This window comes from Genypterus blacodes, unplaced genomic scaffold (assembly GCF_046128005.1).
Source record: "Genypterus blacodes isolate CSIRO-AG114 ecotype Tasmania unplaced genomic scaffold, CSIRO-AGI_Gbla_v1 ptg000032l_1, whole genome shotgun sequence".
NCBI classification, from domain to species: domain Eukaryota; kingdom Metazoa; phylum Chordata; class Actinopteri; order Ophidiiformes; family Ophidiidae; genus Genypterus; species Genypterus blacodes.
This window is the reverse complement of record NW_027466845.1, coordinates 6315001-6339000: the sequence shown is the minus strand read 5'-3', so window position 1 is coordinate 6339000 and position 24000 is coordinate 6315001. Positions and strand designations below refer to the sequence as shown.

Below are 24000 nucleotides of genomic sequence, written 5' to 3'. Positions count from 1 at the left end.
GAGTTGGTTGTGTGTGTGTGTGTGTGTGTGTGTGTGTGTAAAAGAGACCTTGAGCACAGGTTGGTTACAAGGATGAAGAGAAAGAGAAAAGATTGGTGGCCGTCTTGTGCACCTGTGTATCAGTGTGTGTGTGTGTGTGTGTGTCAGTGTGTGTGGGTATTACTCTATATGTTTCCTGCAAGCAATGCGTTGAAGAAAAGAGTTAGGACGTCCCCACAGCAGTGTGAGGACGATATTTCAGCCTGCCACTTGTGCTTTACTGTACAGAGGAGGGAATGAGGCTCAAATAAGATAGGGTACACACACACACACACACACACACACACACACACACACACACACACAGTCATACTGAATAATGCATACGTTTCATATTCACGCCTGCTTGTGCGTTTCATGAATTCCTCTACAAGATGAGACGACCGTGCGGGACGATAACTGCCAGCAATTGTTTTGGTAACAGAACGACAGGAGTGAACCCGACCCGCGCAGACGCCCGGAGCTTTGGAATGAGGAGTCTGGGTTTGATGCCTCAGCGAAGACAACACATACACATATACGCTCAGATTGTTGTTTTCTGAGGTACTTCCAAGTTTTTCCTCCTGGATCTCAGCGACAATCCGGAACTTACAATCGCAAACTCACTCACAAGCTCATGCAAACTAAACCTGTGCTTTTGAACGTGTGTGTCTGAGTGTGTAGGCGCTGGAATGTTTACATTGCATCCTTAAAGTGAATGTGCCCAATCATGATCAACTCTTTCCTGATGTAAACCTTCACGAGTGTCTTGCTGATTGGCCGTTATTTGTGTGCTTGAGGCGTCGCTAGGCCTCGGCCAGGCGGCCCATTTTTCAGGGTTTGTCTTTTTGGCGAGAGGACGCGCGTCTGGCCACACTGGAGGGAATACTAATACAGGAGAGAGAGAGAGAGAGAGAGAGAGAGGGGCAGACAATGAGGAAGTGAGAATGAGATTGTCATCAAAAGAAGTCAAATGGATGCTGGCGGGGGGACGCAGAGGACAAAGGGGGACGGGAAATCGAAAGAATAAATACAGAGGACGAAGAAGAGGAGCGCGAGGTGGTGAAGACGGAGCAATTAACACAGCGGAGAGAGAGAGGGAGGGAGAGAGAGAGAGGGAGGGATCGAGGAAGATAAAAATAAGAAGAAGAAGGGAGGAAGAGGAGGTGGCAGGAGTTGTGTTTAGTTTAAAGAGGAAGGAAGGGCAAAGGGGAGAAGGAGAGAGGAGGGATGAAAGGGTTGCTGCCCTGATGAATTATTCAATCAGGCACAAAATGAGAGAATCAGCAGATCAACAACATTAAAGCTTCTATACGCGATCTGCTGCTAAATTTGGAACCTAAACCTTAAACTTTACTGTTTTACACTCAGACGTGTTTCCAAGCGAAGCTGAAACGACGCTGATGGCAGAGGAGTGAGGGAAGAACACGAAGGGCGTATTTACACTTGTATACACTCATGCTGCACGCAGGCGCCAGGGCACAGTAAATATGGAGTTTTGTTAATGTGTTAACTTGATTACTGACCCTCCTCCTTTACTACTTCATCTCTCCATCCATCTCACACCGCATATCCGTCTGGTCCTCGCTCCCCGCCGGCTGCCTGTTTATCTGCCAGGATAAATCCGCAGTTATGGAGCCTCGTAAACGGGTCGCCCCAACTAAACTCTGACACACACACACACACACACACACACACGGCACACACACACCTGCACAGACGCACGCAGTGTCGTTCAGTTTGTCATGATGGTTTGTGTCAGGTGTGTGTGTGTGTGTGTGTGTGTGTGTGGAGAAGGCGCAGCCACTAAAAACAAGTAGAAGTGTGTGAGAAGTTGTTTTATGGAGCGTGACATTCCATTGATCAGAACTTTACGCATCCTTCACGGTAGACATCAAAGCCTCTGACAGCCGCCGTCCATCAGAGTGGCGGAGACAATCTCTAACTTCCTCTTCCTCATCACTCCATCTCTCGCCATCCTCACCAACCGCCACAATCTCCTTCCTCACTCTCTCCTCGTCTTCCCTGTCTCTCTCTCTCTCTCTCTCAGATTGCCCTTCGCCCGTCGCCTCCCTCCTCCCCTCATTCCCTCTTTCCTCCTTTTCACCCCAAAAACGACTCTCCTCCCGTTTCCCGTTCATCGCCGGCGGATTGATGGCACTCCGATTCCAAGGTCGAGTTCAGCAGACGCAGATAATTTGCCTCCCTAAAGCTAAACTAGACAATTAAAACGTATTACCAGTGTGTCATAAACAAAGGAGTCCTTGAACGCCCCATTCTTCCCTCCATGTCGGCTCCTTTAACAGTGTGATAGGGCTGGGAGGCAGAGCTGTGTAAAGGTCAAACAAATTATCAGAAGGCAAATTAGCTGCTTAAAGCCCCCCAACACACACACACAACACTTTCATTAACGAGAGAGAGACGAATATTCAAAAGGGTGAACAATTAGCGAAAGACGAGGAAGAAGGAGAGCGTGGTGGACGGGAGGAGGAGCTGGATGGAAGGTGTTACTCACGGGTCTGCAGGGAGGCAGAGACAGCTGTCAGGCCAGTGTGTGTGTGTGTGTGTGCGTGTGTGTGTGTGTGTGCGTGTGTGTGTGTGTGTGTGTGTGTGTGTGTGTGTGTGTGTGTGTGTGTGTGTGCGTGTGTGTGTGATTGACTGATGTTCAGGGGGAGAGGAAGATTAAAGCGCAAACACTTCGACCCCATCGGGCAACAGAGAGAGGAAGGAAAGAAAGCAGAGAGAGGATGATGCTGCTATTCGCTGCAGGTGATCAGGGGATAATGGTGATCAGGTACAAAAGTTAAAAAGGACGTTATTTCTATACTCTTTGTCATTTGCATTAATGAAGATTTTCTGTGTTTTTGTACAGAATGCGAGACCAGAATTGTTCTTTAGTTTGTGTTTTTCACACATTTGGACAGATTCACTTTTTATGCTTAAGTCAGGTGATGGAGTGTGTGGAGTGTTGTTGATGTGTGAGATGCTAAGTGATGTGTGTGAGCCGTTTGTGTGTGGCGCTCATTCACTTACAGATTAATTTCCCTCCTTTTTCTTCTCCTCTGCCTCATAAAGGTCTGGAGGGGAGTAGAGTTGCAGGAAAGAGAGAGGAGCTACAAAACACGGGGAGCAAGAGGAAGAGCGAGCGAGCACGGCGAGCACAAAGAAGACAAATTGCAGCGCGGAGGAGAAAGAAAGAAGAAGAAGGGGTGTGAAGGGAAATGAGAGGTGTGGAGAGAAGAATGGAACAGAGCCGACATAAAGGAAGAAAAGGGGATGAATATGGATATGAACAGGATGGAGATAGGGAGGGAGGAGGAGGAGGGCGGGCAATCGAAAAAAGTGGATGTAACATGAAGAATGTGAATGTGAAGATGGAGATGTATAAAGGAAGAGAAAGATGTAAAGAAAGAGAAGAATATGGGATGTAGAGAGGAAACAAAGATGATGAGAGAGAGACAGAGAGAGAGAGTAAGAAAGGCAGAGAGAGACAGAGAGAGAGAGAGAGAGAGCGAGAGAGCGAGAGCGAGAGAGAGAAGCCCATCTCATTCTTGGCACGAATCTTTACCCTCACACTCACACAGAGGGAGTCTACATCACGTTACTGTGCTACTTTCCTTGAATATATACTGTATATATATATACTGTGTGTGTGTGTGTGTGTGTGTGTGTGTGTGTGTGTGTGTGTGTGAATGTGTGTGTGTGTGTGTGTGTGTGTGTGTGTGTCTGTGTGTGTGTGAGCTGAACAGACGGCTCAGTGCTCTGGATAACGAGCCTCTATGAGACTAAGCCAGCCAGAGGAGCTCAGCATGAATCAGTGTGAGACTGTGTGTGTATGCGTGTGTGTGTCTCTGTGTGTGTGTGTGTGTGTGTGTTAAATGACATCATGGTAGCTGGCGCGTGCAGCTGTAAATTCTCGCGTACAATCACTCATGGTACTTTGTGTGTGAATGATCAATTATTAATTTCTCCATGTTGGTTTGTGCAGGAGGCATTTAACATGATTAGAGCCCAGCTTCAGTGGGGCTGAAGCTCTGAGGCTCTGAGGCTCTGAAGCTCTGAGGCTCTGAAGCTTTGAAGCTCTGAGGCTCTGAAGCTCTGAAGCACGAGGAGTTAAATGTATTCATGTGCTTCATGCTGAGGACGAACAAGCTGAGAGAGAAGGAGAACTAAAATGCTAAACAATGGAGCAGGATTTGTGCTTTTCTAGAGCCCGGTGTTGGATAATGAATTCCGTGGGATCGGAGAGATATTAGATGATGTCATCGGCAAAGGAGAGGAGGAATGTTTCTGTTGTCCGTCTGTCAGCAGGAGATCTCTGAAAAAGCTACTGACACATTTCTATGAAACTTGGTGGGAAGGTTGGTCGTGATCCAGGGAAGAAAGATAGGGAATGTTGGTGATTGGTTGGTCGATGGTGACGATTTAGCCTTGGGTCTATCTGCACCCATCCATATAAGCCACGCCCACAATCATTACTGTTATAATTGCTGCATTAGTGAGTGCAGATATACTAAAAACCTATGTTGAGGTGGAAAAGGGGGGAAAAGTAAATTCTTGGAACGTCCGCGACCTGAATTTGGACAAATTTGGGGGGTTTCTGTTCCAGCCACCGGTTGGTCGTTGGTCAGTAGTTTGAGTCTAAGTGCAGCATCTCTGCCTCATTGTCTCGTGGTGGTGAAGGGCACCAGCATCTGTGTGTGTGTGTGTGTGTGTGTGTGTGTGTGTGTGTGTGTGTGTGTGTGTGTGTGTGTGTGTGTGTGTGTGTGTTCCATGAATGCCATCATTGTCTCCACTCAGGAGCACGCAGGTGACTCGGCTGCCATGTCTCAGCCTCTGCTACTGGCTGATAAGGACCCTGCTTATCGCCATGAATAAGTGTGTGTGCTTGTGTGTGTGTGTGTGTGTGTGTGTAATTGAGTGAGTAAGTGAGTGAAATCTGCATCCTGAGATTTGAATATTTAACATTTTATCTTGAGTGTTCGTTGTATATGCAAAAACCTTATTTACAGCGCATACTAGTTTACACACACACACCAGACACACACACACACACACACACACATTCACACACACACACAAACACACAACTTGAGATTGAGCAGGCGTGAGAGCGACCCGGACAGGTCCCATCTGCGGCCCGTGTTCCTCCCGACGTCCGCTGGGATTGACGACCACGAGGCCGGATATTTGTTGATCTAATGAGTAATTCCAGCCGGTTGATGGGAACGCATCCCCGTTCCCTTATCGGCTTGGTAGAACCGGGGCTAATATGAATGGAAATTGCTTCACACAATTACCACCACAAACAGGATTGTTATCAGTGTAATATAAGTCTATTAGTCATGCAGCTGGATGGTGGAGTTAATGAGGCGGAGTGTGATGATGGGAGATGGAAAAGCTCCCACACACTCACACACTCACACATGCCGGTGCAGAGAAAAGTTCAAATATTAAATATTGACGCTGGCTGTAGTGAAATAAATCAGATTTGTTGCTCTCTGCCTCTCCGGCCGCTCTCACAAACAGAGAGAGAAGATGGTGGCGCCGCTCGAATCCTGCCGAGGCAGCGGGAGGCAGCAAGCATCGCCACGGGAGACGGAGCGCCGCGCAGAGAGAAAAGTTTGCCTTCAGCTACGTCTTAGCGTTTGGATACAAATCATGCAGGCGTGCACACACACACACCATCACTCAGGTATGGCAGAGCACAGGCACACACACACACACACACACACAGGGTAGCCCTTTGGGCTTCAGTAGTTTCTGCCGTCCCACCTGGATGTTGGTGCAGCCTGAGGAGCGAGGAGAGAACAGAAGCAGCGAGCGGTAAAAAGCGTTTCACCTCGCCGTAGGAGAGTGTGACACGGCTCAGCTGCCACACACATCGAGTGGCAGAGACACACACACATGGATAGACTTGGCTGGATTTACAAGGCCTGTTAAACTGTTTATCGACAACTTCAATGCTAATCCTGGATACAATAACAACATAAGCAGAGGGACGTTCCACTCCACAGCTCCACTTACTGAGCTGAAACACCACAGAAAGGAAACTTTGAAACGTTGTGTTCTCACACAAACTACCTACTACAGGGACCTGACGCAGACACTAGGAGACAAACAGGAGGGGCAATTAACCATTTTTCACGCATACACACACACACACACACACACAAAGGGAATTTGCATGTGATGAATGCTTGACTTCATTCAATGCGGCTTTATTTTTAAAATCAACACCAGAGGAAGGAAGTTGATCAAATTTGGCTCATTCTCTCGCTTACGAAAAGGAAGGTTAGTGAGGTGACTGTTACCCAGGTAACCACGGGACAAGGATGGAGGAGAGGTGGGGAGGGAGGGAGGGAGGAGTCAAGCAGAGAAGAAGACAGAGGAGGAGGAGAGGTGATTGTCTGAAACACGCCGCTTCAGATGACACAAAGGAGAAACGACGAGGTTCAACACGCGGCGACGTGAACATGAAGTGGCGCTGAGCGAACGCGGCCTCGAGTCTGCGGGACGCGATCACACTCTGGGGGGATTCATTCACAAAAAGCCAATCTGCTCCTTCCATCAGCGTGATGATGATAATGATGAAGAGGGCGTTTCTGTCTGCTGTCCAGCTTTCACCTCCTTTCATTCACCCTTGTAGTGTTCTCTTTGAACTTCTAACACTAAGGAGTGTGTGTGTGTGTATATGAGGCACAGTGTTCAGAGGGATCCTTCACGAGTCAGAGATATTCTCCTTCACTGCTATTCATGAGGTAGAATTTAGCTGTGAGAGAGAGAGAGAGAGAGAGAGAGAGAGAGAGAGAGAGAGAGAGAGAGAGAGAGAGAGAGAGAGAGAGAGAGAGAGAGAGAGAGAGAGAGAGAGAGAGAGAGAGAGAGAGAGAGAGAGAGAGAGAGAGAGAGAGAGAGAGAGAGAGAGAGAGAGAGAGAGAGAGAGAGAGAGAGAGAGAGAGAGGCTACAGTCATAGACATGCAAATTCATTTTTGGAATTCAGGCGCGGGGAAACGAGTGTGTGAAACGAGTGTGTGTCATGTCATGCATAATAAACGTGCACTGAAAGTACTTTCACAGCATGTGTGTGAGAGACACCATAGAAGAAGAATGAAGACTGTTTCTATTGTCAGACCAAAGACGGGCCTCATATCCTCCTCTCCTCTCACCTTATCTCATCTCTTCTCTCACCTAATCTCATCTCTGCTTTCACCTTATCTCCTCTCACCTTATCTCCTCTCCTCTCACCTTATCTCCTCCTGTCTCCCCTCCTCATCTCCTCCCTTCCTTATGCCATCACCCCCTTAATAAAGCCCAGTCTTGTTACGTGACGGCGTCGTGCCTCAGTGTGACTCTGGCGGCTGGTAATGTTGCAGTAAATACAGAGTCCGGAGCAGAGTGGCGCCTCGCTGCGTCTAACGTTTCTTTTTGCGCGGACAAAAGCAGAATTTGTTCATTATTCTCTCCTTACACATTAGTGCATAATAGCATCTGCATATAAATGATCCTTATTCATTTAACTGCATTCATAGTTTTGCAGATGAGCTGTAAAAAAAGACATTAAACGGATTTTAAAACGTGTAAATTTGGCGTTTCTCCTGTTTTTAGTTGCTGTTTTTAAAGGGACAGTACACAGCGATTTGCTTTCCAACAGCTTTTGCATTTCCAACTGTCATTCCTGTGCCAAAGGTTGAAAAAATGATTAAAAACAGAACATTACACACATTTTAATCAACCCAAAGCCGAGCAGGAGGGAGACGTAAAAAAAAAAAAAAAAGTACATTAAAGTAACAAGCAGCTTAACGTTTAAGCTCGTATAAAGTGAATCTTACCTCCGAGCCGCCAGCAAGAAGGCGAGTGTGTGACGCCAGGTGGGTTTGAATCTGTCTTAATCGGGAATTTAAGTGTGGAATTAATTGTTATCGTCATGCCAATAAATCCGCAAGGGTCCTGTAAAGGATTATGAGCTATTCTAGAGTGTGTGTATGTGTGTGTGTGTGTGTTCTGTTCTATCCAAACGTCCCAAATATACCTGTGAGATTGGCGCGCAGGGCGTCGTAACACTTTGGCGCATGTTTGGGCTCTTTAAGGGTCTCGGAACATCTACATAAAACTCCAATTACAACACACTCGTAAAAAGATAAATAAATAAATAAACAAATAAAATGGCAACGAGTGGAGCCGCCGATAAATCAAGGAGCTTTTAAAGGCGATTGATGAGGACTGGAGGGGCCGAGGCATATTTCAGACAGAGAGAGGAGACAAACTTTGGCCCCCAGCAATACTTGGCCTCCTGCAATTAGAAGGAGGCCACATTAATGAGCATTAGCAACACACACATTACACACGTGTACACACGCACACAAGGGGGGTGAGGGGACAAGAGAGAGAGAGGGAGAGAGGGGGAGAGAGAGAGCGAGAGAGGGAGATTTAAGTCATGACGTCAAATTTACGTCCGGGCCATATTTACTGCTTTAATAAGAGTTGGGTAAGCAGACAGAGCTGCTGGAGGGCACAGAGCCTATGTCAGCAAATATTCAAACACACACACACACACACACACACTGGTGAACACACGTCCTTGTCAACGTGACCTGTTTTACATACCGGGGCTCTAAACCGTGCAGCTTTCTGAATCACCACCACCTTTATGGAGATGTCATAGCTACACAGTGCATGAGTCTCACACACACACGCACACACAACTACACACACGCACGGACACACTCAATCCAGCTTCTCTCTGTTCTCTTCCTAAGAGGCTGTGGGATAAATCTAAATCTCTGGGAGGTGCAGGATGAAAAGGCTGCGTGTGGAGAGATTACAGGGCGAGAGACGCAAAAAGGAAAAGAAGAAAACGCCGGAGCGCCGAAGGCCCGAGTGGGAAAATGGCTGCGATCTAATTAAATACCTCTCAGACAGCGGAAGCCTGCAGAGATGCTCGCTGATAAACCCGTCCTGATTCAATCGCTCGCTCTTCATATTAATGTAAAAGGACACTTCTCTCTCTGAATCACTCCTCCCCTTTGATAAGGTGGCAGCGGTGGTGTGAGCGAGCGAGGGAGTGAGCGAGGGAGCGAGCGAGCAGCTGGCTTCCCCCGGCAGCTCGCTGGGCTCAGGGTTGGGTTGTGGATATCTGACATCTGGGTCGGAGGTTAGGATGGAGGTTGGAGGTGGAAGGCTGGAGTGAAGGATTGGTGCAGAATCTCAATCAGGAGGAAAATGGGGAAGAGACCATGGTGTGTGTGTGTGTGTGTGTGTGTGTGTGTGTGTGTGTGTGTGTGTGTGTGTGTGTGTGTGTGTGTGTGTGTGTGTGTGTATGTATGAGTATGTGTGTGTGTGTGTGTGTAGAGCAGCACTACTGTATGAAACCTTACAGTCATGGGTGAGGCAGGTTGGAGCAGTGTGTGTTCAGGTAAGTCTCTTCTTGGTCGGTTCTGTTTTCACCCTCAGTTTGGTGTGAATTTGCATTTCCGTTTTATGACAGAAGTAATTGAAGCTTCTGCAAAAGGTTCAACCAATCAAATCAAAGGTGACCTGACCCATCTGCACTGACATTCTGGCTCTGTATGAAACCAGATGTAAAAGTGCTAAATATAAGATTAGGATCCTTTACACACACACACACACACACACACACACACACACACACACACACACACACACACACACACACACACACACACACACACACACACACACACACACACACACACACACACACACACACACACACACACACACACACACACACACACACACTTCCTAGTCTAAATCATGCTCAATATCCACAGCAATAAATGTCAGTCAGTGACCCTGTGTCCCGCCGGACGTAAAGTTGGAGAGGGACAGAGGAGGACGCAGGAGGGCTGACCTCTGTTGCTGCCTCCTCCTCCTCCTCCTCCTCTTCCTCCTCCTCCTCCTCTGCCCGGCGGCCACAGTGGCCGTGACAGACAGAGTGAACAAGGGACAGGGAGACAAAGAGATGGATGGAGACTGATAAGTCATTTGTCCTTGACATACGGGGCAGCCGGCAGGGGAATAGGCTGACCGGGCGAGAGAGAGGGGGCGAGAGAGAGAGAGAGGGGGCGAGAGAGAGAGAGAGAGAGAGGGGGCGGGCGAGAGAGAGAGAGAGAGAGAGAGAGAGAGAGAGAGAGAGAGAGAGAGAGAGAGAGAGAGAGAGAGAGAGTCCATCAAGAGGGAAACATCACATAAGTTATAATGTTCTATAGATCCTCTGCTCGTGTGTGTGTGTATGTGTGTGTGTGAGCAGTAAAGGGTAAAGATCAGCATCAGCACAAGATAGAGAGACGAGCCCGGAGGCACAATCACCACAGACAGACCAGACGGGCAAAGATCGGACTTGTGATTGTCTCGTGTGTGTGTGTGTGTGTGTGTGTGTGTGTGTGTGTGTGTGTGTGTGTGTGTGTGTGTGTGTGAGAGAGAGAGAGAAAGTGTGTGTGTGCATGAGGCTGTGAATCAACACGTACGTCTCCACAGGAAGCACCTTGTCTCTCTTTCTTATTGCATCATTGGCTTCCCTTCCACTGTCGACACCTTCACTGACGAACACACACACACACACACACACACGCGCAGACACACACACACACAACCTCAACCTTCAAGTCGGCCATGTTTGTCAGACAGCGAGGAAAGTGACCTAAATGCCTCACACCTCCTCTACCACAGTAAACAGGCATCCATCTGTTATCTTTACATTAATAATAGTCGTCCTTAAGCTCCTGAACCATTTCACTTCCTGTGCCGGTTGTGTTAAACTCGTCTGCGTTCAAGTAAACACACAATAAAGCTTAAAATCACCAAAGTTACTGCAAGTTTGTGACGAATATTGTGACGAAAAGAGATACCAGGAGGTGTGTGTGTGTGTGTGTGTGTGTGTGTGTGTGTGTGTGTGTGTGTGTGTGTGTGTGTGTGTGTGTGTGTGTGTGTGTGTGTGTGTGTGTGTGTGTGTGTGTAATGGCTGTTTGCAATCAACCGGAGGCTAACAAGGAGGAAAGCCTCCAGCTACCTCCAGCCTCCAGGGCATTAGTGCCATATACAAAGGTCAGCATACATTAAAGATGAGGTAGGCACAGAGGGGGTGGGGGGAGGGTGGGGGCGGGGGGCAACTTTCCAGAAAAGATGGAAGATTACTGATTCTTATTCTTCCCATTTTATGATATGAAAAACCTCCGTTGGATCTCGAGGACCTAAAACTTTTTGCCTTTTCCCGTCTGGGCACAAACCTCATTATTGATGCTCGTGCTTACAGTCTGAGCAGCCAGGGAGCATTAGCTGTTCCTCCTCCTCGTCCTCAGTTCTCACCAGAATAGGCGAGTGTGTGTGTGTGAGTGTGTGTGTGTGTGTGTGTGTGCTCACTCGCTCGCTCGGGGAGCCGTCTGGGAGATAAGGAGCTAAATATAACCGTGACACAGCGTCTACGGCCCTGCTGTCGCCCCGTCACGCACAGCTCCTTCCCGCTCCGCCGTGTTGTGCTGAGACGCAGAATTTACCCGTTTTTATTGACACAGTAAAAATCTATATGTGACGGCTGCGGATGTTTTCTATACAATCTATAGCTATGGAGGGAGACGAGGAAGGGAAAGAGGAGGAGGAAGAGGAAGCGTCGTAGTCTCTCCCCTTCAGTCTGTTCTGGGTTGCTTTTCAATACACTCCATTTCTTTTTTAAAGGTGGAGAGGTGTGGGAGGTCTGCATCTGTGTGTGTGTGCATGTGTGTGTTTGAAGTTGTCCTCTTTGTGTCAGGGACAGAGCAGAAAAAGAAGAATGGAGGTGATGGTAACCTCGCATCAATAGCAGCGGTTTGAATATTTTAGGAAACCACACACACACACTTGCACACACTCACACTCTCTCTCTCACACACACACACACACCTGCATCTGAGCACACGTCCCACAGGTTAATGAGGTAATTGGGTTTTATTTTGCAGCATTGCAGTCAGGACATCATTGAAATTCATCATCCAGACACACACACATGCACACACACACACAGTCCCTGACCGCAACCCTGCAATACTGTGGTTATGTGAGTGAAAATGTGTGTGTGTGTGTGTGTTTTATACATCCTGGCTTTGATCACCAGGACTGATTCAAGAAAGTCTTGCACCTCTTTTGGAGGAGTCGAGTCAGGACACAGAGCTTTAAGGATCCTCAGCATAAGATGGTTGTCATGGTTACTTGTGTGCTTAATTCCTTAAATCCATTCATCGTGTATTAATGTCATTACGCAATCGGCTCTTGTCCCATTTTTGGGTTAGAAGCTGATAATCGCTCGTGTTGTGGATAGTGTGATGAAAGGAGCGAGAGATCGAGAGCGAGCGAGACAGAGGAGTGTGTGTGTGTCTGTGTGTGTGTGTGTGTGTGTGTGTGTGTGTGTGTGTGTGTGTCTCGGTTATTTTTGGTGGTACGACAAACCAATTAACAGTCAAACTACACAGTGTAAGTATGAGAGAGAGAGAGAGCGAGAGAGAGAGGGAGGGAGGAGGAGAGAGAGAGACAGAGAGAGATGGAGGGAGGGAGGGGCAGAGACAGACAGACAGACAGACAGACACAGAGAGAGAGAGAGAGACAGAGAGACAGAGAGAGGATACAGAAGTACTGAGGTTACACAGATGAGAAGTAATAAAAGCTCAGCGTGTAAGTCCAGGTACTTTACTTTGCTCTTTCTTGTACTTTAAAAGGACTCCACACACTCGTACACACTCGTACACACTCTCACACACACTTAGATGCTCTCATGCTGCCACTTTCGCTGCCAGTTACAGTGTTTTACCCGCCGCATTAATTAAAGGAGGAACAATTACGAGGAGAAAATGTTGGAGAAGTCATAAAAACGTCAACTCCGCGTCTGGGGCCGAGTAAATAAAACTCCGGCACAATCCCCAGAACGCCGTCTGCGCTCTGTAATTAGCCGCGGCGGCGTAATGTTTTCCTACAGGATCTAATAAAGGCCCAGATCGGCTGGCTGTTGCTTCGCTTCACGCCGTCGTCATTGCCTTCGCCTCCGTCGGAACATTCGGCTTCTTTGTTTTGCGGTGAATGTGGAAAATGTTCAATTAGGTTCCCCGAGTCATTTTTCTCCCCCGGAACCTGCATATTGCTGCTTTAATCATTCAGACCCGACCATTCTTCATCTTCACTGGCGCTCTTCATCTCCTCCTCGCCGCCTAATGACTCTAATCTTACATCTCTTTGAATATTACTAATAATGTAATATCGTCCTCGTGCTTTTGTGCTTTAGCAGCGACTGCAGGAAACGCTGTGATGTCTCTCTCTCTCTCTCTCTCTCTCTCTCTCTCTCTCTCTCTATCACACACTCTCTCTCTAAATGAGACGTTACAGATGGAGATATGCAAGAGGGCGATCAAAGTGACTTTATTGACATAATTCTGTTAACATCAGAAGAAGAAGAAGAGGCTCTTGTTTGGTTTGTAGCTCTATATCATTGTAACAAACATCATGAGCTTTGAGTTGAGGACCTTGGAAGCAGGTAAAGGGAGTTTAGTAGCTATTTCTGTGTATAAGTATGACTTGGAAGAGAGATACATGTGCTTTAAAAGTGGTTAGGTGTTAGGAAAGGAAAAAGCCAATTGTATAAAAAGTAAAATGTTGTATTGCCTCATAAAACTTTCTACAGATGGTTGAGTTTCGAACAAAGGCAAAGTTCACAAAGTATTTTAAGATGCGTAATTTGGACTGGGGAGAAGAGGAGAAGCAAACCAAGCCGACCTGCTCAACTTAATTAAAGCATTCACCCAGCAAAGGAGAGCACCATCAAGGACACTGAGAGTCGACCCCAAAAATCCGGAACGTGTTGGAGCCAAATACGTTACAGCAGACGGAGCAGAGACGCTAATTAACCAGCAGTTTGTCTACGAACTTTCTTCTTCATGTGGACAAAGGACTCAGATGGGGAGTTTGTGCAGGTCGGGGGGGGAGGGGGGAGTGAAAACTGTTTCTCCCTCTCTCTCCCTCGCTGTGTTGGCATTTTGTATTTAACACTAATAATGTTCTCCCTGTCCTCTGCTCACTCTGAGGCAGGAAATAGCTTCTTGCTAAACGACTGCGGAAGGAACATTTGGAGTTGATGCACGATGTCATTCGGCGCGGCGAATGTTTTACTGTAAAGTCTATTGTAAACCTCTCTCTCTCTCCCCCCTCACTCACACACACACACAGATACACACATACCATTAAGTTCAGTGAGATAGAACAGTAGCCCGTGAGTAGCCATTAACCATACACGCCGGCTAAAGACCCGGAGTGGTTCCTGCCCTCCATTACTGATGAGGCTGTTTGACTGAGCGTCATGCGGGCCGATCACTGAGCCGCTCGGACACAACAACTATTATTTATCCAAGGCGACTCGCCGACATCGCTTTCGCCCGAGAATCCAGCGATTTTAGCGATATGGGTATGATGTCTTACTCTCTGCCTGCACCGTTTGATTTGTCATTCTACACAGGGAATAGAAGTACAAACACACAACCTCATCTCATCTTACTGCCTGTTCTCTCTCTCTCTCTTCTTCTTTGGTATCATGTATATGTATATATCTGCCTCTGTGTATATACGTTCCAGTCCCTCTTTAATAATCAGACGGTTCATCTCAAAGGGCTCCGTCTAATTAAACTTTACACTGATAGATGTTACATAAGGATGTCCAGAGACTAGAAGAACAACTGAGGCACAAACATTATTAAAATCACACGACAACAAAGAGATCAACCACGGACATTACGATGACATTATCGAAAACTTTCCTGGCAGGAAAAGGGCGATGACTGACACACTGAGCCATAGTCTAACACACCGGGTCAGCTCTCACCTTTTTGGCAGGATGTGTGCTCGGGGTTTGTGATTGACAGGTTGGAGAGTAGCAGGACGTAATTTGCATAAGTAAATAAGGGCATCCTGAGCGAGTTCACTGTTACCATGGTGATGTAGGAGATTAGGAGAGGACACATTCAGGCCAATGGCTGCATGCACAAACGCACACACAGACAGACACACTATGTGCCTATACCTTTGCACTTGCATAACACACATGCAAATGCTTTCAGACAGATTCGGGACTTTAAGACTTTGGACGAAGACGATTTTCGAACACAGCGACCGAAAATACAACAACAACAACGACGACAACAAACACATCTTCACACACGCGAAACCTCTTATCAGAATGCACCCTTCTGGGTGCAGTGGAGGCGGTCGCTGGTTCTGTGCGTTTCACCGCAGCACGGCCACTCCCTCTTCCTTTACTCGTAGATCAAACAGACACCAGGAAGGGCAGACGGATCAAATGTGCCAGTGAGAAATCCACCCACAGATGTCTCCCGAGCCTGCGCTGCTCTGCTCCGATCCCTTATTCGATAGTATAGATAGAAACTTACACACACAAAGATGCGTCCAATGAATAATTGATTGGTAGTAGTAGAAGTGGTGGAAAACTCTTGAAACGGATCATTCTGCAAATACTTCAGAGTTTGAAACATTGACAGAATCCCCACAACTACCACCACCAATGCCAAGCGGGGGGACAGCACGCCTCTGATCTTGTTAATGGACAGTAATGGCTGGTGTCTGATGAACGGAGGAGAGGGGAGGAAGAAAACCCCACCCCAGAGGTTTTCCCCCTCCAATCCTTTCAGGTCGGAGAGGAGATCGACCCTCCGTTCCACTCCCTCTTTACGCCTGCTCCTCGCTCCTCCAGGGAGCTCATTATGGAGGACAAGCCGGCCACGGGGACGAACTATATGCCGCGTGTGAGACGGAGGACAAACCTTATATGTGTTAAAGGAGAAGGAGAAGAAGGAGAAGTGGATAAAAAGGCTTGGCGGTAGATGGGATTACTCAGGAGTAGAGGTGTGTGTGTATACGTGTGTGTGTACGTGTGTGTGTGTGTATGTGTGTGTATGTGTGTGTGGAGCATCGGGCAATGGGAGTGTTTGCGGCGTAATGGAACAGAAGAGTGTATAGCCTTAGGTAGCAGATTGTTATTACAGCCGCAGATGGTTGGGAGACGCTTCCAGCAGATTTATGTTGTTATAGTTTGAGCGAGCGTGTGTGTGTGCGTGTGAGCATGTGGCTGCGCGCTCATTTAGTGTAAGTAACGTCAAAGCAAATGCCATGTTTTCTAGATAAATAACCAATTAGAGGCTCGGTGGGCTTGGTGGGGGTATGCAAAGAGCTGCGGCGTCCAATCAAAACCCCCATAGGCCCAAACTGTAAAGCGCCGCCCTAATTGGAATGCCTGCAGCGGCTCCTCGTAAATATTCCAAAACCCGGAGATTCCTGGTAAGCGCCGCAGTGAAATTGCATTCGTTCTTCGTCCCGCCCCTCTCTCCTCTTCCTCGCTCGTCACCTCTTCTCCATTTGTGTAGCAGTCTCTCTATTGATTTTCCTTTTTTTTTTTTAAAGGTCATAAGTTGCTCTTAATGTGCCACTGAAGGCTGTTGGTGTGTTTATATTCGTCTACGTGAGCACTTATAAGGTGTGTGGGTGAGTGTGTGTGTGTGTGTGTGTGCTGGTCCACAGGTCTAATAGTCAACATTAATCTGGGACACTTGGCTGAGTGAACCCAACGCCTACACTCACACTGTCACACGTAGACACATGGAGGCTCTAAGACATAACCCTCACATCTCCTCTCCATCTTCTACTCTCTCTCTCTCCATCCATCCTTCCATCTCGCTATACCTCCTGGACAAACACAGGTTCTCTCTCTTCTCCACCATGTAGCATTGATAAATCTTTAACATACAGTATCTTCCCATTGGGCTCCCCCAAAAAATCAATGGCTGTATTGCACACCTGCTCACACACACACACACACAAACACACACATCTTCACCTGCGTCAAAATGTCACGTGATGCCGCATCCACTGAATGAATGAATAATGATTTGTACGCGATGGTGCCGACTGCTTGTGTTGCTGAGGGATGCAATAACTGTGAGGGGAAGGAAAGGAAAGGCAGCCGAGGTATCGATGTTACTTCACCATCCAACAGGAAAGATTATGGATGCACTGGCCGTCAGATATTCACTACTTAAAAACCAACAAATGTCACACATTTCCACTGATAACAGCAATAATTCACATATTTTTATAGTGGATTTGACAAGAACGAATAGCGGGCTGGTATCACTGAGCAAAAATATCTGACGAGCATTTAATGTAGAACAAACTTAAGTGATGAATTTAAATCTATAACAATAATAAGCCTATCCAGCATTATTCTATAGTGCAGTAAAGTTTACGCTTAGTCTCACGTTCTCACAAAGTTTCCTCTCCCGTATCAAGTTCTAATTCAGTTTCCATTCCTTCTTGCCACATTTTGATGGTCATACATGAGGAACAACCCAATACATAATAGATTTAACACAATTTCAGTCATTTGCAGTAAAAAACTAAACTAAAAAACATCTGCAGACATAAATATGGCCCTTAGTTTGGAATTAGCACCACAATTTATACTGCTACAGCTACAGCTAGCATGGAAGATAAGCTAGCATGCCAACTAATGTGGTGCTGGTAGAAGGAATCACCTGACGACACATGACAACAGTCTGTATTGTCCCCTGTGTTTATATATGATAGGTAGTTACTTTAGCAAGTGACCCTGTGTGAACTTCTGAATGTATGAGCGACTTTGACAGCAAATAAGCTGACAGGCAAATGTCCCGGATCCTAAATGAGTTAAAGCCCATGGACGCGGAGCCAGCGGGCAGCGGGAGATAAATTCATTTCAAACGAGACGCCGACCGCTGACGATGAAGCGACTCATCCGTCAGCATCTGTCTGTAGAAAACGGCCGACTGTGGTGTTTTCGTTTGTGTGTGCGCTCGCATCAAGATGCAGTGGGCGGAAAAGCGAGGGATGACAGAGCGACAGAGACGGAGAAGGGATTATAAGGGGAGGTGGAGGTGGAGGCACGGATGAAGCCGTCACTTTGCTTTGTGGAACGCCTGGCAGTGAGAAATGAGAGAATGATGTCCCACGCATGCTGCAGGACTCTCTCTCATCTCCTTCTCTCCCTCCATCTCTCTCTCTCCTTCTCTGCCGGGCCGCAAAGCAAAAAAAAACGCAAACATGTCACGGCGACGGGAACAGATCCATGTTCGGCAAACAAACACATACCGCCACAGTTTACCGGGCACAGACGCATCGGAGCTGTACCAGACTTCCCACTCGTTCTTCTTTCTCTGTCTCTAACTCTCTCTCTCGCGCTGATCGTCTCTTCTATCTATCCATCACTGAAATCACTCCATTAGCGGTCAGGCAGCCCCGGCAGCCATATTAGTTTCTCGGTAATGGCAGGTAGGGCGCCGAAGCATTTCATCTTCCATCCTCAAATCCAATACTTTGGCTTTGATCACAGGCTCGTGTCCCTGAATGGAAATGGCAGCTTCATCCTGGAGGAACACTCAGCTGTGACTCATCTGGACGCACTCAAGCAACTAAGTTAGAATGTATGGACGCTGCGCTTCACACGCACGCCGAAACAATACTCAGAGAGACGCTAAGCCAACTGTACGAGTTTGGCGAGGTTATTGTGACAGTTGGGTACAGAAATGACATAAAATACCTCTCTTGTTCTAAGAACGCCACCATCTGGTCAACTGATGTGAGTGCAGATGTGGTTCCAGTGGACCGATTCGTTGGTCAGACATATCGTAGCCACGCCCACTCAGCTTTGGCAGCAATCTGTAGCCAAACGGTTGTAAAATTCAACATTTCAGCCAAGACAACCGTTCACCTTCTGCATGTATTTGGACCCATTAGGAAAATTATCCAACCCGCAAATACAAAACTTGACATCAACAAGTACTGAAACGCTACAAACAAAACTGCTGATTCCACCAAAATGACCTCAAGCTGGTGATATTTGAGTGGTTATACGCGTTTCAATTCGCAACTTCAACTTGCGCCATAAGGACACATGCAGGAGACGATGTGGACATCCAGAGTGTGAATTTGGACCTCTGAATCATGACTCTTCCTCCTCTCACTGTCGGGCTTTAAACTTGTGAGGCCTTTTTCGCTGAACGTCAGCGTTTTAGGTCGCAGTAAGTAACACCGTGTTACGATCCCGCAGCATAAATTCACGGTAATATATCTGAAGGCCGCTGATCAATACCAATGAGCCGGCGGATACAAACTCTCTGGCACCCTCGGACGCCGCTCCTCCGTATAGTCGCCTACGCAGCAAAGCACCTGCGCGGCCCGTGGCGGAGGCGCTGTGTCCACAACAGTCAGACCTATTGATTTACTATCAAGAGGCCAGAGCAGGACACGTAGGGGCCTGACCCCGCCCCCCTGCCCCCTCCTGCACGCCGCCCGCTGTATAAATAATGCATTTGGGTTTCGGGGCCACGGCAACAGGACTCACACGAGCGCCGCCGGATACGGAGGGGTAATGTATGGACTATGAAGACAGGAAGCCGCGAGAGACAGCTTGACATTGATGTGAGCCAAGCTTCATCCAGGGAGGTGTTAGAAAGAGCGAGTGTGTGTGTGTGTATATATTCCGTATGTAAGCTCTCTGCAATCTTATCTTATCTGTTCCTGTGTTTGTTTGTGTGTGTGTGTGTGTGTGTGTGTGTGTGTGTGTGTGTGTTTTTGTGTATGTGTTTGTATGTGTGTGTGTCTGTGTGTCTGGGTGTGTGTGTGTATGGCATTCAATATCAGTCCTATATGAAAAATGCATGAAGTATGTTTTGAACCTCTCCCCCCCCCTCCCCTCTTCCCCTCGCCTACAGGGCAGCAGCAAGGTCCTTCAAACCCACTGGAGTAACAAGAGCTCGTATGAACACCCACCCACACACACAAACACACGCACACACGCACGCACGCACACACACACATGTAATGTGGCACCCTGGCCTTACACTGATGAATGTCTGTCCTTCAGAGAGTTCAGCCACAGGAGAGAGAGTGTGTGTGCACATTTGTGTGTGTGTGTGTGTGTGTGTGTGTGTGTGTGTGTGTGTGTGTGTGTGTGTGTGTGTGTGTGTGTGTGTGTGTGTGTGTGTGTGTGTGTGTGGGCAGAGAGAGAAGGTAAGGTAGGGTGACGTAAGAAACCCCCAGACAAACAAATGGAGAGAGTTGAGAGTGTGTTGTGGGAGTGATGTAAGGGAGTGAAGAGAGTGTAGGAGCTGGAGGCAAGAGGAGGAGAGAGGGGCATGATGAAGGAGAAGAGGAGGCAAAAGAGGTGGAGAGGGACACAACAAGGGAGGGGAGGAAGAGGAGAAAGAAGAGGAGAGGGGAACGATCAAGTAGAGGAGGAGGAGAGAGGGAGAGGGAAACGATGAAGGAGAGGAGGAAGAGGGAGAGGAGGAGAAGGAGGAGGAGGCTCATTGGCGTCTTTGCTGGCAAGTTACAGTAACTCTTTCTAATTAGAAAGACATTTGCTGCTGTGCTAATGAACAACAAACTCTTTCAAGCAGAACAAACACCCTGAAAACAAAGCCTGCACGTGCACACATACACACACACTCTTACACACAGTCTCAATAGGACAGTGGCCCATCTGTTTGATGAGGGAGCCTCTCTCTCTCCAATGCTGGTTACAAAAAAAGAGGGAAAATTGCTTCCCACACACACACACACACACACACACACACACACACACACACACACACACACACACACACACACACACACACACACACACACACACACACACACACACACACACACACACACACAGGTGAGTATGCAGACATGACATCATATTTCTCTGTGTTCGCGCTTGCACTCGCACTGCAGTGAGCGTGGGCAGGTAACAGCGCGCGTGTGTGTATGTGTCCTTGTCTGTCAGTTAGATCTTCAGTCGCTCTCTCCTGTCTGGTTGTTTTGTTTGGCTGCCATGCCCCATGAGCAGCATTTAATTGCCCCCCTCCCCCTCACTCCTATGGGGAACCAGGAAGCAGTGGGTGTTTGGGGGTTGGGGGGGGGGGGGGGTGGCAGAGGCACTTCATTAATCAATCAACCAGCTTTGAACATTTACCTAATTAACAGCTAATTACAGATCTGGGCACCAAGCCAGCTGGCACCCTCCACCTCCACAGTTACGACCCCCCGTGGTGCCCCAGATGACACTGGAGGTAAACACCCCTCCCTCGCCCCCTCGCTCACTCTCATCTTTATTAGTGCATCTACACACTCCATTATCTCTCTTTCATTCCCCACACACATACTTAAGTCAAACAGTTTCTCTCGCCCACTCGTCTGGGTCGTGTTGCGCTCTTGTCTTACCGTGGACAGAATGGTAGCGGTCACGGCGGTCTGGAGGCTTCCTGAAAGCTTGGTCCCTCCCCGACGACGGCCGGTCTGACTGCTCTTCTCCCAGCTGTCTTTGCGGGACACGCTGGCACGCCAGGCGCGCTGGATCCTGGGAACGCCATCGGGAGAAATATCGATTAGGGCGGCGTGATAGAGACGATTATGGCACTGCCAAAGGTGGCAAATTGATGAATAAAGTAACGTCTGGATGTCCTGTGTCATCTTCTTTATCTACTACTATCTACTACAGACATCGTCTTGTTGAACAAAATACACAGAATAAATCTCTCTTTCTCACACACACCTTCTCTAGACTTTATTTTTCTGGCTTCCCTCACCAGTTTTTCTGACCTCGCCCCACCTCCCTCACCCACGCGCGCGCGCGCGCACACACACACACACACACACACACACACACGCGCACACACACACGCACACCTGCAGCGTTCACACTCTCTTTCATCCCTCCGGTCACACCAACGCCAGGGTCCGAGGATGGAGAGGCGGATCAATTACCCGATGGGAGAAACACATTGGACTCCAGTGGAGCGTCGAGGCAGCTGAGCCAAATGGAACAAATTGAATTAAGCCATAACTCCTACCTCCAAAACCAATACCTTTCCTCTTTCCTTCCTCCATCTGTAATTTGTCCACCACCTCTCTTTCTGCCCTCCTCCCCTCCCCTCCCTCTCCCCTCTCCCTCCTCTTCACGCCTCCCTCTCCACAGCTTTCTGCGCGAGTTCATCCCCACACTTTCTTCAATCTCTTTCACCTTTCTGCACCCCAATTATGTCAACTATTCCCTAGAAAACACACAGCCTCTCCTCTTCCGTCCTCCTCTTCAGAAGCCCAAGGCGAACCCGGGGCCTATAAAACCCGGACACATGTTCAAGTAAAACGGTGTTAGAGAGGCAGTCTATGGGGGTCCGTCCCCTCTGACCCCCTACTCACAAACCTAATCATGGCCCAGATTGAACTAAAGCCGCGGATAAACGGATTTCAAGCGAGATGAAAACGATGCACCTCTCAGGGTCAACGCTCGACGCAACGGTGAAAAGGACAATCACCAGCCGTCACTTAAGCCACAGGTGGTACTCACACAATAGCCTTGGTCTCTAGGCGATGATGTTGTTGCTCGCGGCGATTAGGGCTGTTGTCAGCCTCCTCCTCGCTCCGACGAGGGCGGCTTCTGTGACAGAAGAGACAGAGAGATCTGAGGTGAGAAAAGGCCGAAACCATTAAAAGCATTTATTCACAGGGGGCTAAAAGCGTTTGGAGCTTGAGTGTGTTTCAAACTCAATTGGACCCGGCAGCTCTTTTTTCCAGGCATCTTACCTCTCCACCTTGGACACCGCTTGTCCTCCGCTGTGGTTGCAGTAGCGATGATACTTCTTCACCTCCTCCTGCACGGGGGGGGAGCGGCAAAATATCAAGCAGATTATTTGATGATTAGTGCCAAAGGAGAGAGGGAGAGAGAGAGAGACAGAGAGAGAGAGAGATTTGTGCTTTGGCAGAACACAATTATAAGGCTGCGGTATCGGGCAAATGTGTAATTGCTTAATCCTCCCACACGCACCGTTTGTCTGCCTCGGTTTGTGCTACTGAGCCAAAACAGAGGAGACGAACTGCTCGTTTTATTATTTCTAACCCCGTCAGCTGTTTATTAACCTGACTGGCAGCAGTTCAGCTTCTGTTAACATACGCATAAATGTAATCACAAACACAGAGAAGGGATTTAGAAGAAATGAAAGAAAGAAAGAAAGTCGAATCTGGATGTTCGTGTGCTGCATGCAGTTCCTGATGGAGAATAGTCAGTGTGAGTGTGTGCGAGTGTGTGTGTGTGTGTGTGTGTGTGCGAGCCAGACGAGGCTGAGGGCCAGGGGCAACGCAACTCTGGGGCCACGGCCATAAAGCTCAATTGAAGCGGGCAGATGGATGTCTTCCCTGAGCGGCTCCACTCCATCTCCCATATTCACTCATCTATCTGTTAGCCAACGGGAGCGAGCTGCTGCGAATATTTATTCACGTTTGAGTTCGGGCGTCTGTGTGTATGTGTGTGTGTGTGTGTGTGTGTGTCTACAGGCCTGTGTGAATACAGCAGTGTGTGTTGAATTAGTCATGATGTTATGATGTTCTCACTCAGCCAAACTAAAGGGGATTAAGTGTGCAGGATGGCAGAGCAGTGAGGGTTTAATGTGCAACTGTACCAACAAGCAACTTTCATTTGATTTAATTCAGAAAGAACTTTGAGGAGGAGAGATAACACGAAAGAAGAACCAACTAAATCTTTCATCTTAGAGTGAAGATAATAAGCTTCAGGGCGTTGGTTTGCTTTGGTCCCATTCAGGTATGAAAGGGTTACAGTGATGCGTTGATAAAAACTACGTAACGATGAACAAAACATAATTTATTCGTTTGTTTGCAGATGATATTGTTGTTTATTCATGTAGCAGCAGTGTGTCAGATGGTGCAGTGTGTGGAATCCCGCCTCCCTCTTCCTAAACTCCTCCCTCCTACTAAACCCCTCCCACCCGAGAACAGGAGGAATGATTGACACTTGAGGCTGCAATTCCCCTTGTGGTAAACAGAGGTACTTCTTCTATACACAATGTTTGTCCCTGAGCTCTCTGGTTATGGATTCCCATCAGGATGTAATGAGGATTCCATCA

General features: G+C 47.9%; 1 protein-coding gene across 2 annotated transcripts in view; it reads right to left on the bottom strand.

Annotated features, from left to right (window-relative positions):
• schip1 (schwannomin interacting protein 1) overlaps nt 1–24000 on the bottom strand; it is a 153426-nt gene that overhangs the window by 124954 nt on the left and 4472 nt on the right. Inside the window, exons 3-5 of one of the 2 annotated variants that reach the window (XM_076146392.1) lie at nt 22667–22734; nt 22431–22520; nt 21274–21440 (exon numbers count right to left, since the gene is read on the bottom strand). In XM_076146392.1, coding sequence (XP_076002507.1) covers nt 21274–21440; nt 22431–22520; nt 22667–22734 — 325 coding nt within the window. The remainder of the gene's footprint in view (nt 1–21273; nt 21441–22430; nt 22521–22666; nt 22735–24000) is intronic. The other variant, XM_076146391.1, reaches the window with a different exon arrangement.